Raw genomic sequence first — 14,931 nt, 5'->3', positions numbered from 1 at the left:
TGACCTGGAGTTCATATGTTAACTCTTAATACAACTTGCCTCAGCATCTGAAGATCCCCAGTAGACAACTTAGGCAACCTACTCTCTGTCAAAAATGAGAACACAAAATTAATCATAAAATCCTTACTTCATTTGTCAATACATTATACCAAATTCTTACAGAAGTCTGCATATACACACCCATCTTTGACCATACATTTCTTTTCAGCAGCTTTCTGTAAAATTCCTTAGGGAAAAGACGGGCCATGCCCCCATGAGACAGTAGACACCAGCACGCATCTCAGACATTAACAGCAAGGATGGCACTGGCATTTCATTTAGGCTCTTTGGAACAAGATGCAGTTTGGGTTTCCGTTGTAAGAAAGCCAGCATAACACAGTAGTCCTTCAGGGCTAAATACACTTCAATCTGTGCTAATTGATTAGTGGAACACAAAACAATACTGAAGCTAATGCCATGCTACCTACGTGTGGGAAGAAAGAAAACTGAAATGAATATTCAGAAGCTAAATCAAGCAATGAACTTTTAAATCAAGCTGGGAAAAAAGAAATCGCCACACTACAGCTTGCACCACCTTAACTACCACCAGCGTCTAAACCAGGTCGTGGAAATTCTGTACAAACCTCTATTCTAACTTGCATCAAGCCTGTCGGAAACCTACATCTCTTCAGCCTCTAAAAGTCACTCTGGACTAATGCTTGGGGCTATGCCTGCGTTGTGTTCTTAGAAATACAACACAGTGGGTCCTCACGGTTCTGCCCTCTGTCAGCTCCGCAGCTCACAGCCGGAGCGAGCAGAGCCAGGCTGGCCACACAACTTCTGGAGCCAGCCTGGACTAACATGCTTCCCAGCAGCTCTTACTCTGATGAGCACCCGTAACCCAAGAGCTGTGAAAAAAAGGCTTGTGTACACTGAGAACGGAGTGCGCCTTAAGAATTCATGTCATGGATAAAAGCACTACACTGATCTTAGAAACAATGAAAAATGTAAGTAGCTTTATTTCTTTATAACATACTGTTAACTTTTGCAACAGAAGCACCTTGTTGGAATGGATAAGCAATAAATGTATTGGTTGTTGAAAAAAGGTATCTATATCCTCTGCAAAGTATTTCCATAGCCACCAATACGAGGTGCCCACATGGTACATGTACATATGCAAGAGGCAAAAGAATATCAGGATTTGAGGAAGGGGTTTTTATTTCGGGGGGGGGGAAGTCACACACCTCGAATGTTCTCCCTTTTTTCCCCTTTTAAAAAGGAAATTAATACCTTTGGGTTTATGTGTTTATGGATAATAGCCTGGTCCCAGTGAAGACTATGATAGGAAGACTATGATCAGGAATTTATCCACTCTTGAGTATAATAGTATTTCATTATTTACCTTTGCATGAACTTTCAAGTTCTAAAGTTAACACATGCACACTTCTCACCTCTAGAATACACACGTACAAACAGATAGGAAAACAGAGAGGAAAGGCAGAACTCGGACAGAAAAGTACACTATTAAATCCACTAATTAGTATCTTGAATTGTTAGCTTCTAAACATTTACAGAATTTTGAGTTCTAATAGCAAAAGCTTTAGACTACACCTCTTCTGCTAGGACTCTGAAATTATTGCTATTATGCCAGCATACTCTTAACGAGATACTGGTTTGAACACAAAGGCATACTGCTCTCAGCCTTCCAAGGGCCCAGGATAGGGTGCAGCATGTAACAAAAACCCAAGTGAGAAAAAGGAACCAACCAGACAAGAGGCGATACTGCAAAATCAGTCCCCTTTAAGTGTAAATAATTATCTAAAATGTTGCTTAAGGATTCCCTACTTCAGGCAATTCTGGCAGTCTGCAGTAAGAAAGGGGAGGGGGATTCCACAAATCTTGTGGGGAATGTGGACAACGTTCTGAATAAAACAAGTGACATCTCTCAAAGCAGAGGGACTTTTGAGAAGTATGACAGAGTACCACGTTTGTACCTGCACTCACTCTCAATACAGATTCCTTAAGACCTGCCATAGGGGAAAAAAATCCCAAACCCAAAGAACAAGAGAATCTAAAACAAAAGTGAAGTTCATTGTACAAGTCCATTAAATTACAGAAATGCATAATAAGCCAAGATAAAGTGCTACAAAATGATTAGTAATTTTTAAAAAGTCCATAGCATTCTTCTTGCTTTACTTAGTACCGGTGACAACAGGAGATAGTGCAATGGCACTGGCTGAACTGGAATTCACAATGTCTTCGTATTGCGGGGGTGGATCTAAATGTTGTTCAGTTTCACTGCTTCTCACACTGATTTCGCCAGTGGCTTCCTCATATGAAGGAGGAGGATCACAGTTTGAGAGCCTTGTGGATATTGAGTCTGACCGTCCATCCATATAGCTCAGACCTCCTGGAGAAAGCCCACTGACTTCATACATTTCCTCCTGTGGGGAATGAACAATGCTGAGAGGCGGCGGAAGAGGACCTCTGCCATCAGCCACAGCACCATCACCCATTGCTTCGTGGGCTCCCCTATGCACGTACACCGACTGTCTACGCATTTTCTTTTTAAACAGGCATCTCCATATGACAAAAATGACAATGAGGATAACAAAAAGGCCAATGATTAATGGAAATGCAAGGTAAAATGAATACCAGGTATGTCCTGTGTTACTTTCTCCCTGAAGTCCATTTTTGTAGACTTTCCAGAACTCCTTCTAGAAGAGCAAGACAGGATAAGTCAGAAACTATAAGACAGTTAAAAAAAATAATCACTGTAAGCAAGTTGTTTTAAATGAATGAGGAAAAAAAGGCATTTCAAATACTGATGATTAAAATAAGAACTGGTATGGATAAGCACACACAATAAACTTTCAAATTTTCTTCCGATGTGATTAGTGATACAAAAGGGTTTTTGTTTTTTTAAAATCAGCTCCTCACTGCTTTTAAGATTCCTGTGTCTGCACTTAATATTTACAGCAGCACAGACAGGACCAGGTAAAAAATAGTAGTAGTGGTAATAATAATAATAAAAAAATCTAATCAGCATGCACATCAACCCTCTGGTGGATCAAAATTTTTCAGCACCACTCAAGGGAAAAGTTAGTGTTTTGTTCATCTGTTTTAAAATTGTAAGAATATACTAATACAATTTGACAGGGAAATACTGTTTCGGAATGACAGACCATTTTGGCAAAGCACAACTATGTTGTACTGTCATCTCATAATTTAGACTTCCCCCACCATGTGGCTCATAAAGCAATCGTTGTCAGCTTAGTTTGAGTTGATTCATACCCTCTGTTTATAGTTAAAAATAGCTCCAGCACTATGAGAATATTACACAGCTTATTATATTCTAGATTTTTTGACAGCACAGCTACAGATAAATGGAACAAAGTGAAAAGTGAAAATATGAACAAGTGAAAACAAAGATGAAGGGGGATACCAGTACTTGAAAGTACTCTTTGCTATATTAATATGCACACGCAAGAGCACAAAGATCATGTCGCCATCCAATTCTCTCTGCTGTGAATGCTATGAAAAAAACAGTACAAAGGAAAACATACCCTGCCTCAAAAAAGTAGTCATCCTCACCTGTAGCATAGGGTTTCTCCTACTAAGAAACACTTCCACTGTACTGGGGTTTATAGTCATGTATAATTTAAGAAAAAAATAATTACCTCCATCCCACCAAATCCATGCCAGAAATTCTGAACTCTTTAGTTTTCTTTAAAAATGCAGAGACCCGGCCCATTCACACTCATGCCAGCATTTATTTTAAATGATAGCACACATCTAACATGCAAGTATTTATAAAATAGTCACCAGGAAAAATGGATGTCATTGCTCAGTTATTAGTAAACGAGATGCTCAGGCTGCAGACTGACTGACTTTGTGCAGACAAATCAGATCCATCAATTCTTTTAGTTCAGGACTGCTGCCACATGATCAGCATTAAACAGATAATGCCACCAAACTTATCTCAGAGGCAGCTTGGGTCCAGAAGCAGCATGGCCCCTCTAGTGTGGAGGCTGTTTGCCCTGTGCGAAGCCAGGACCAGGACACCATGGGCAAAACACATGCTCGCAATGCTTCTGGATCAGAATTTACTAAGGTTAAGAGCAATGCCATGTGCATGAAACAACTGGCTATCCTGTACATTTTCTTTTTTAAAAAATAAATTCAGTTGTTCTTAGCCCTATACTCAGTACAAGTTCCCCCCCCCCCCAAAGTCTTAATTCCTACAGCAACCCAGGATCAGGCATTTTTCCTAAATTCCAAGGCTTGACATCACAAGCAGGTCATCACAGTGCTGCTCTTTGATGTGAACCCAGGTACAAATCGTATAAGCTAAGTCAGGTAGCATTGGCTTCAAAGCAAGCAAGTCTCTGCAAAAGCCTTCCTTGATGCATTGTTCCACAGTGAACTCCAGATCAACTGTGCTGACTTCAGAAAAACATATTTGAGGGGGGAAACTAACATTTAAAAACTGGCATTAGCTGCACAGCTGAGGACTTTTGGGATCTCTGCATGATAAAACCCAACAAACCCAAAAACAGACAAAACCAAAAACCTCACCTCTCCCCACCAGATCACCAGGCAATTAAGAAGATCTGTTACCTATTACCTTTCCATCTGGTTTGAATACAAGTAACTAGATTCTTTAGTGGAATAAATATATTGTCAACTAAAAAAGCTGGTAAGGATTCATTAGAATTATTAAATGCTACTGTCTGTACTGGAACCAAACTTCCCACTTCACTGTTCTGTGGCCTCAACAGCAGCAAAGGAATAAAATGGTGCAGTGTTTGTTTTTGAGGCCAAAGTTGCAAAGATTTACTGAAAGTCATCAAATATACTGCGCAAGGATGTATCGTTTTAATGACTCTGTGGAGGAGAAAGGTAGATTTGATGAAAAAGAAGAAATCACACTTTTCCCCTAGTAATATATTTTGTGTTGCAGACTGCAGAGGAAATGCACCTTCTCCAATGGAAGGGTAGTAAGTTGTGACTGGTATTTTAGTACTGTTTCCATGTTACTTCTAGCTCAGCTCTATCTGCTGGAGAAAAGGTCTCTGTACCTTCTTCAGAAAGCTGAAATACCAGCATCTGTCCTTGTCACTCTGCAACACGGCATAGCAGCAGAAAAGCTGTTTTCCCAGAGTGGCAGGCAATTAGTTCAGAATAGGGTGCGTGGCTGTGGGGGATGTTCAAGTTGATGGTGTGACCATACAGGTGCATAAAGAGCTTAAGAGTTTAAACTGCCTTAAGGATGAAAGTAGTTTAATGTCCACTTTCATTTACATGCTAGACAAAGGAAATAAATTCCAAGACAGTTTAGACACACACACCCATGTCAAAAATTACAGTGCTTCAGATCTAAGGTTATCTTACAGAGACAGAAGAATAAAGTTCTGCACACAGGTGAAAGAAACACTTGTTTCATCATTTAAAAAAAATAATCTTTCTTTATATTTTCCTCTTTGGAAAAAAACCCCCAACCCCACAAAAATCCACCAACGAAAAACATACTAGTACTAGACCTCAGGTTTCCAGCTTGTATTTTTGCAAGCCAAATCTCAAAGAGAAGCACAAAGACTGTTAGTTTCAGACTGATGGAACTGACAGGAACTGCAGGAAACTAATACTTCAGGTTCAAGTTGCACAGCTGCCAAGCAGCTCCCCCTCTGCTCTGTCATCCCACAGCTACACTGCACTGTAAAGTGAAGGCACAGGAGGAGGACAAGCCACCTGGCCAAAGTCAAATCATGCCCAACAAAACCGCAGAGAACTTGGATGAATTTGCACAGTGTGAGGATTTGTACAAAGTGCTATGAAAATACCCAAGAAGCGGAAAATACTGAAAACCTAGGAAACAGCTGTAGAACTCAGAGAGAAAGTTAAAGAGTAATTCAAAAGTTGGAAAACTAACACCACAAACATCCCATCCGCAGCTGCTGGTCTCTTAAAACAACAACAAAAAGGACTTTCTTACTACTCAACAAAATTAACACTCCAGTAATAATTTATCCTTGAGTGCTGTACGGCTGGGAATACCAGGCGTATATGCCTTAAAAGGCTGAAAAACTAAGTTAAGCAAGCCACAGAATCAGATAACTGCAGTGGAAAAGACTTAGAAAACATCTAATGTATATTCCTGCTAAGAACTACTTTTCTGAATGTCCCTTACTGCTTTGGCAAATCCAGTTTGAAATAATCAAAAGGAATTCTCAAGGGCATCCCACACAAAGACAGTTATGGCCAATTTGCCAGAATTTTGTTTCCCTTTTATTTCTAATACTTCTCAGAACAGTCAGCATCAGTCAACTGGATCTGAACGCTGCATCAAATAAGGGATCCACATGAAAGTTAAGAGACTCGCACCCTGCTGAGAATTTCAGCTGAGGCCTTTACTACATTTGGCAGCATCGTCAGCCTCAAATGATTCTTGGTCAATTGTCTGACTTGTTTTAAAGGTGGACTAATAATATACCACTCAGAAGACTGCTTGATATTCAGTAGGCAGAGGATGCAAACAAAGCAATAATGGGAAGTGAGTGTACCTACTACACCATTTTCTTCTGGTGTGCCCTCAGTTTCAGTTGGCAGGAAAAGATTCACCTCTTCTCTTCTGGGTATTTATCCAGCATCCATAATTAGAAATAGACTGATGCTAGAAGTCTTACTTGATCACATCATTTTAGATGTCGTGCTGACAAGTTTTGAGTTGCTTGCTAAGCTTTTTAATAGTTTGTTTGTTTGTTTTGCTAGAATAGAGCTATATAAAGAATCTTGCAATCTGTGACTTCTAGCTTTTAAAATCTTCATGCAGTATAATTTAAAAAAAAAGAATTAATGGAAATAAAATTAACATCAGTGCTTCAATCGCACAGTAACCTTTAAACAAATCTTTGAGTCTCCCAACAACCTTTGACAACTGACCAGTGACCACATACAGTGCTGCCTGCAGGCTACAGGTACTACAAATACACAGCTTTACTAGATCAGACCTAGGGTTCACCTAATCTGTTACCTTTTCTCTGACAACAATCATTAAGAGACTGCCAAAAGCAGAGTTCAAACACAAGCAGGCAGCGATACTCTCCCAGCTTCCACGTATTTGTACTTCAAGACTTCTGTTAGGCAAAGCTGACCCCTTTTATTCAGTAGTTCCAGATCGATTTATCTTCCATTCATTTATATTGTTGTTCTCTGAACCTATATGAGGTTTTAAGATCCGAGACATCCTGCGGCAAGGCAGTCCACAGTTCTATTATCTGTGGTGAGAAGAGATAATTCTGTTTGCTTTGAACCTCTACCTTCTAGTTTCCTTTGAGGTCCTCTCAGCTCCCCTGTCTGTCAGAAGGATGGCAAGTGACTGACCTCAGTTCAATGTTCATGCTCCTCACAAACATCATCACATATTCCCTGATTTAACTCTTTTCCGATCTATTGTTACAGAAGTCTTTTCATATCTTTGGTCAACTGCCACACTTTGTTGGTTCTCTGGTCTTTCCTCAGCTACTAATTTCCCTTTTAGGAGATAGGGAGATCAGATCTGTACACAACACATTCAAGATGCAGGTGCGCAATGACATAATTATTTTCTCCACTTTGATCCCTATTCCTTTCTTTGGATTCTTAGCACTCAGGTTTTGCTTTTGACTGCTGAGCATTAAATTCAAGTCTTCATAGATTCAAATTCAGATCTTGTTCCCGAGTTCAGTTCAGAGCCCATCATATATATAATGAATGTTCCCTTTTCCCCCCCGCACGCATTACATTTGTCAACGCTGAATTTCATATTCTACTTTATCCACAAAGTCCCGCAAATTCTTCCCTGTTGGCTCTAGCCTTACTAACATAATAGTGTTATCTTTATAATTAACTTTATTTTTTTAAATAATAATTCTGAACCTATCAAAATCCCCAAGCCTACACCATATTAAAGGCATTCAATATTTCCATGACAGCTATGCATGTACACTTAACATACACAATGCTAACTTCCAAGAAAAACTCATGCATCAAAAATAACTTGAGGGAACTTCTTGATATTATTTTAATATTACAAATCTGGGTGTTGCATACCTCCCCGGAAGACTGCAGAAAAACAAAGAACCAAGTGGACAAGATAAAAAATACAAAGAGAGAGATTACACAAAACAAAGTTACCATGAGATAAATAAGCTACAGACCCAATTCAAATCCAGTCTATTTATACTATGATATCATTGCATCTTTGTTTACTCTAAACATACTGTATCATGATCCTAGCGTACTGCATCCGTTTCCTTCCCCTGGGACACAGAAGTTAAGTCTTACTAAGTGGCTGTAAGGATGAATACTGCTGGGGGACAATGGACTAAATAAAGCCTAAGTAAATGAGGCTGGTCAGGCACGACTGCACATTAGTAGAGCCTGGCCCATTAACAAGCTACCAACAACAGAATAAAACAGCTAGGCAAAAAGGACAGAGTAGCAGAAATGGATAAAAGGCCAGGACCTTATTGGGAGCTCCTTCTCCACTATGACACAAAGGTTGTGGCAAGAGCGGAAATGTAACTATTTCTATTTTATTATTTCCCAAACAGCTCTGCAAGGGAAATGCTATCTACCAAAACAAAATGTTCCTAAATGGGGCAAAAGAAGCTGGAAGTGAAAAGCAACATGTTTTGGCTACACTTTGTCTTGTGACTTGAACTTCTTGTGCTACTTAAGCAAAAGTGATATTGTGTTAGAATTTTACACAAGCTGTGTCATTGTACACGCTATTCTTAATTACACAATGAGCTATCATTAGGAATGGCCACACCAAGCCAAGTTTGGGAGGTAAAAAACATGTGTGTGCATGCATTTTAAACCTTCAGAAAGAAGAAGCTTTGAAGAGACACTGCATGTTCTACTACTTCATTTTAATAAATCATAAAGTTCTCATTCCAGCCTTATCCATCTCCCCAGGTATGACCTCCAACAAAAAGATGCCAAGAACTTAAAACGTTCAGCACGCTTTTACACATCGCTATTTTTTGATGTGGAGCTCAGCCACTGAACAGTGGAATGCATCACCTGTGTAAATTCTGGAAGAAATCTGAAATGCCCCGTGCCACTTCACCCATTAACCCACTGGCCTTGCAAGTACAATCTGCCTGTGCAAAAACACACAAGGGATAGAAGGTTTTTTTGAACATAGGTTTTCTGACTCACATTTTCTAGCACCTGTTTTTCCTCTTTAGATTCATCCTCAAATTCAGCCCTAATTTCAGCCATGTCTGTCTTGAATTTAAAAAAAAAAATTCTCGATTGTATTGCATTAAATAGGTCAGATGCCACCAAGAAAAACCTGTGTGCTGTTTTTATTTGTTGGGAAGCAATATAAGATATGTTGGGTATGATGTGCAGCTATTGCTTGCAGAGCCATTAGCCCACAAGCTTCTTTTAATTAGAGAAGCCAACAGAATTATGCAACAACTCTGTGTGGGCCGTATCTGCTTCATTCCCATCAAGTTAATGCATCACTGCCCTTGCATAACACATGGTAACACTGAGATTATTGTGCTTTCCATGTTTTAGATCATGGGGGCTTGCAGATTTTAGCCTGAAGAAGGCCACTAGTCTTTCCTTATTTTTAGACTATTAATAGTCTGGGCACTGAACACTTTGGCCAGCTACACCAGCACCCGGGATTCAAAGGTGTATTTTAAGTGGAAAACTTTTTGAGTTGCTCACTCATTTTATGTGAACATATTCAATAAACAAGTTATTCCAGAAGGAGTAAGATAAGTGAAGACTTGTGCCCTTTGCTTCTATATATTCCCCATAACAGTCCCAATCCCATAAATTCTTCCAAGACAACTGCATTTATAATATCCAGGTCAGACTGGTGTGTGATGACAGGAGAACGAGTACCTAGGCTATTTAGGTAAATAGTGCTGCCAAACAGATGACAGTTTTGCCCACTTTTCTCAAGTGGAGGTATTAATTCATGTTCCTTTTCTTCCCAGTTGTCAATTTTCACAATACTTATGAGCATAATTACCTTTGAGACTTCCACCCCTTTCAAATTCAGTTTAAGTGGGACGAAGGATTCAAAAGTTATTGCTGTGCAGTCTATCCATCTCCACTGTACACCTTATTTGCTTAAATAAACAGGTCAAAAAGAAAAACTAATCTAATGTAATGCTGGAAAACACCCAAGCATTCAGCACACCCAAAAATTTAGTATCAGTACACCCCACTCATCTTTAAATACACACCAAAACATACCGTTTTTTCCTCATTTTCAAATGCTTCTCTTGCTTCTTCATAGCTACAGATTTCTTCTTTGCATTCATGTTCTATGTCACCTTGCTTTAATTCTTCCAGAAATGTGTTGGCTCTCGGGTATCTTTTTAACACAGAGTTGGCTTTGTCCCCTGTTAAGAACACTGAATAAAAGGAGAGACAACAAAGGTCACTTCTAAAATAGATATCCAAAACCTCACGCCAAAATCACTCAAAGAAAATGTGCTTTTAAGAAATAAAGAGCTTTTTCAAAGTCTTCCCCTTTATTTAATATGATAAAAGGCCTCTCCTAGTTTTGTTCACTATTGTAAGTAGTTGGGCCTACAATTTCAGTAGTTATTGCTATAACTTCATAAATGCAATGGACCTCAATTCAGCATCACAGTCATGTACGCTTAAACAAGATTGAAGCCAGTGCCTAAGAAGAGTGCTCACAAGAGACAGGCACATGCTCAGCTCAAGCGACTTCTTAAACTAAGATAACACAGAACAAACAAATCCTGCTTGTGAACATCCAAAAAGATATTTGCAACTGCCTGAGGGCATCACAGCCAGAATGCTCTGAAGTTTTTGATATAAATATTTATGAATATTACCCAGAGTCACACACACCAGAACAGCTGGATTTATCAAAGTTTAAGTCTATAAGTTTTCTTAAGCAACTTTGAAGCAGACTTGCTCCCTTCACTCAAGAAATCTCAACCATGAAATACTGACACTTTTGGGGGTGTGGGGGGGAAGTAGCCTCTTTCTACTTTCTTAAATCATACACAGAACCTTGCTTTATTTGATGAATCAAACAAAACAAGCCCAAAAGGCAACCAACGTTCTGACACACGTATTCTTTATTTGCTTTCCTTACTTTTCTGTTCAATGAAAAGAGCTAGAAGCAACCTCTTTTCTTCTGATGTTCCAGCTTTCCCTCAAATTCCCTGACGCAATGATTTTTACAGTAATATGCAGCAACCGGAACACTCCAAAATCCAGCAGACTTAATTACCCAGGAGGTATACGTACAGTATTTCAGGTCAGAAAGCAAGAACATCATGTCAGTGCAACACTGTTCTTGGGCTCTCACTGCCAGCAAGAGGGGCTAATTATTCAATGCACTGGCATACTAATGCACTCATGCCACTTTCCTGACCTATGCGATCATTTCTACATTGGTTCATTTACAGCTAGTCTGTGAGCGCCGATTTGCTATGAAGACAAACTGTCATTGTCTGCTGAAGGACAGAGACTGACTGATTTAAGCAATGATTTATCTATAATTTTATATGAATCAGTTTGCTGGGTTTTTTTCCTTAATCATCCAATTTTGAATTTTAAAAAAGGACGGCAGCAAGTCTAAAAAGATGATCACTATGCTTTTGCTTTAGATAGATGTGGTGGCATTTTTCAGCAATGAGGCTACTACCATAATTAGGCTGATCTACATTCATTTCATTTTGTTTAGTCTCTGTGGTATTCTTTGGTCTAAATTGTTAGACAGTCATCTTCCTTTTGCAAAGGATTAAATGAAGATTTGAAGATTAAGCTCCAAAACACCAGTCACGCCTATACTTTCAGTTGAATACATGTGGTATGTACATGCACCACACTAATTACACTATTCATGGTGTTGCCAGAGGTTCAGTGCATACAACTCTGCAACTGTACCTATCGCAATTTTGGTTTTCTACAGCACCACAGGTAAGCACATGGGCATCTCCTATTGTGTAAGTTCACTGACTAAATAACGTAGAAATTAATATTCAAAAATCTCTTCAAAAAGGAAAGAAAAAAAACGGATGGCTTCTTTCCATTTCCCACACAATTCTTCTGACTCCCCTCTAGGCCTGAAGAACTTGGTTTCTTTCAACATGCCCCAGTGATCACCTAAACATAATGAGCTGAAGGACTTGTCCACATCAGGAAGCCAGCATGCAGCCACGCATGGGGAGTGACTGCCAGTGCTCTACCTACTTCTCACCAGCTCCTCCTGTGGGCATTCCTGAAGCAGAACAACCTACAGCCCAGACTCTCTTAAGAGTCCCCATATGTGGAGTCACCGAAGAGTAGATAATGCACTATAAATCAAGTTTCCCTTCCTTCAGCAGATAAAACCTAGGGAATTTCATTTCACAGCTGGAATCCATCCCTGAAAAGAGCAATAAGAGAAACTACGACAGCTTTGTACTGGATGCAGAGGGAAAAGAAATACAGAGGAAAACGCAGGTAGCTGAAAATACCCTGATTTAAAGGTTCTGGCTCCCAGAAACAGTATACAAATCTTTGTTTCTGCATGCACTTTCCAATTTACCAAAGCAGCAAACTGACAAAAAAGGTTTAAAAACTGGTATGTTATGGAATATTGCATTTGATACACATTGGGATGAGTTTCTAGGTAATAGGTTAGTTTTCCAAAAAGAGCTAAGCATACATATCTGCATCAAAACGCATTGATGAAGAACAGCAAAACATTAAAATAATTCAATATTCAAGAGTGGCCAATATATGACTATCTAAAAAACCCAACTCTTTATTTAGCAATTCGTATTCAGAAAGTCTCTCTCTTCTCTCACAATACAGTATAGAAAATGCATACATCACAGGCAAAAAAGCCCGCTGAGGAAAATAAACCACACCCCATATTAATTCTGAATCTATCTGATAAATAATGATCTATGTTAATCCAGACCAGGAATAGCTTTTGACACTGCAAGGCTGGAAAAAATGAAGTATATTAATTTTTTTGCTTTGATTTGACATTTTTAGAGCTCTGCACACTCCTAGTGACTTTGAATCCTATTGAGAAGTCAATACAAATGTACCAAGGAAACATAAAAACATACACTGATCCAAGCAATCTTGATGGAGATACTGACTGAAATACAGTGTTTTAATGAGAATCAGTCATTGCCTGATGAATCCTGTAAAAAGAGATAATGGAACTATATTGCAGAAACCACTTTGACTGCTTAGTATTCCAGGACCATCACCATGTAGACATTTAATTGCATAGGTGTAAAAAAACCTGCTTTGTGTTGGATGACCACCTAGCCAAGCCACAGTGTGGCTGAATTCACTACAGCTGTTACTATGGAGCTGAAGATAATCAGGGAGGAACTGCACGTGGCAAGAATAATGAAGCAAGATAAAACTTACTTTTTCACTTTGTCAAGAAGATTAACTAGCAAATACAAGATAAAGGAAAAATCAAAACGATGACTTTGGCATTATGTAACATAGACACAGAAACAAATATCTGAAGTCTCTTCCTCTCACAATTTTTCTAGAATATAGATGAAGATATAAAACTATCAAATTTAATGCATTTGAATACATGTTTATTTCTTCAGACATGCTTGTGCTCTGTGTGTAGCTGTAATACTTGGCTTTTAGCAAGTCTTTATGCATCAGAAAGGTACAAAGAAAATCACTCCAAAGTTTTAGTTTCATTTATTATTGAAGAGAGTAATACAGTCAGATCAATGTATTATATGTTCTCCAGAAAACCTGGGTGCGATCATAATAGTGAATAGATACTCTAGCAAGGCGAAATTCAATCAGAATCAGAGACAGGCAAGGACACAAGAGGATATATACATCTCATCCTGCCAGCTGAAACTGTCACAGGCAAAGAAAATAGGCTTCAGGTCTTTAGTGACAGAAGGAGCAGGGAGCAGCAGCAGCATGGGAGAAGTACTGAGACACAGAAGTGTTGCCAAAGCAAATCCCAGGGCATTCTGGACACCAAAACCAGCTCTATTGAGACCATTATTGAGGCTTCCTTTTTCTGACTCCTTACCAACACCCAAGCAGATTAAAACCACCACTAAATACTAGAAATGAACAATTTTAAATTCGAAGCTGCAGCTACTGATAAATTTGAATCTTTCTGCAGGTGATCTTAATAAAACTATTTGGTTTGCACAGTGCAGAAGGGAGAAAAAGAATTTTGAGCATTTACTTAGGAAGCTTAAAAAGTGACTTCTGCTCTGAGAACCTGGAGTTACTGGCACAAGCGTAAAAACAGTTGAAACTAAAGTACTCAAGGCTGGAAATTCAGCTCTGTGGTCTTCATTCTGCAGCCAGCTTTCAAAGGTCCACAAATGAGTCTGTGATGATTATTATGCTCTGCATATAATACCTCTGTCAGAACAGTAGTATGATTCCAGTTCAGTTTAGCGTGGGCAAAGATCTGCACCGCATGTAACACCAAACCCAGTTCAATAGCAGAGGACATTTTTTGCACAAACTGACTGGGATTTTGAGCAAAGGACAGTTTTGTGGTGTGTTAATGCCCACTTGATAGCGGATAATAAAGAATGCACACTCATTACTAAGTTAACAAACTTACCACTATCCATGATGATTACTGTCAAGGCAGGGAACTTGCAAATACCAAGTCTGTAAACAAAAGAGGAAACATCTGGTTGAGTTTGTGAATTACCATGAACTTGGAAAAGTTTCTCTTGATTCCCAAGTAGTGTTACAAATATATCAGTGTTGGAAACCCCATGACCAAGATTAATCCCTCTTTTGAGCTGTACGGCTACCACATGCAGACTAATTTCAGTAGTATAGGAATACTGTCCAAAAAAAGATAACTCTTGTGAAATGGTGAATACTTTAATCTCTTTCAAAGCTTTCCATATTTAGAAAATGCAAAAATGCTAATATAAA

General features: G+C 39.0%; 1 protein-coding gene across 1 annotated transcript; it reads right to left on the bottom strand.

Annotated features, from left to right (window-relative positions):
• Nucleotides 1-2,148: 2,148 nt before the first annotated feature.
• Nucleotides 2,149-14,649, bottom strand: PRRG1 (proline rich Gla (G-carboxyglutamic acid) 1). The gene is made up of 3 exons (XM_010571335.1): nt 14,606-14,649; nt 10,246-10,406; nt 2,149-2,696 (listed from the first exon to the last, which is right to left on the bottom strand). Exons 1-3 carry the CDS (start codon nt 14,613-14,615, stop codon nt 2,172-2,174), a joined length of 696 nt encoding a protein of 231 aa, XP_010569637.1. The 5' UTR covers nt 14,616-14,649; the 3' UTR covers nt 2,149-2,171.
• Nucleotides 14,650-14,931: the final 282 nt, after the last annotated feature.

Source organism: Haliaeetus leucocephalus, unplaced genomic scaffold (genome assembly GCF_000737465.1).
Source record: "Haliaeetus leucocephalus isolate CR32 unplaced genomic scaffold, Haliaeetus_leucocephalus-4.0 Scaffold317, whole genome shotgun sequence".
NCBI lineage: Eukaryota > Metazoa > Chordata > Aves > Accipitriformes > Accipitridae > Haliaeetus > Haliaeetus leucocephalus.
Note: the sequence above shows the minus strand (reverse complement) of the source record. Positions and strands in the feature narration are given on the sequence as shown.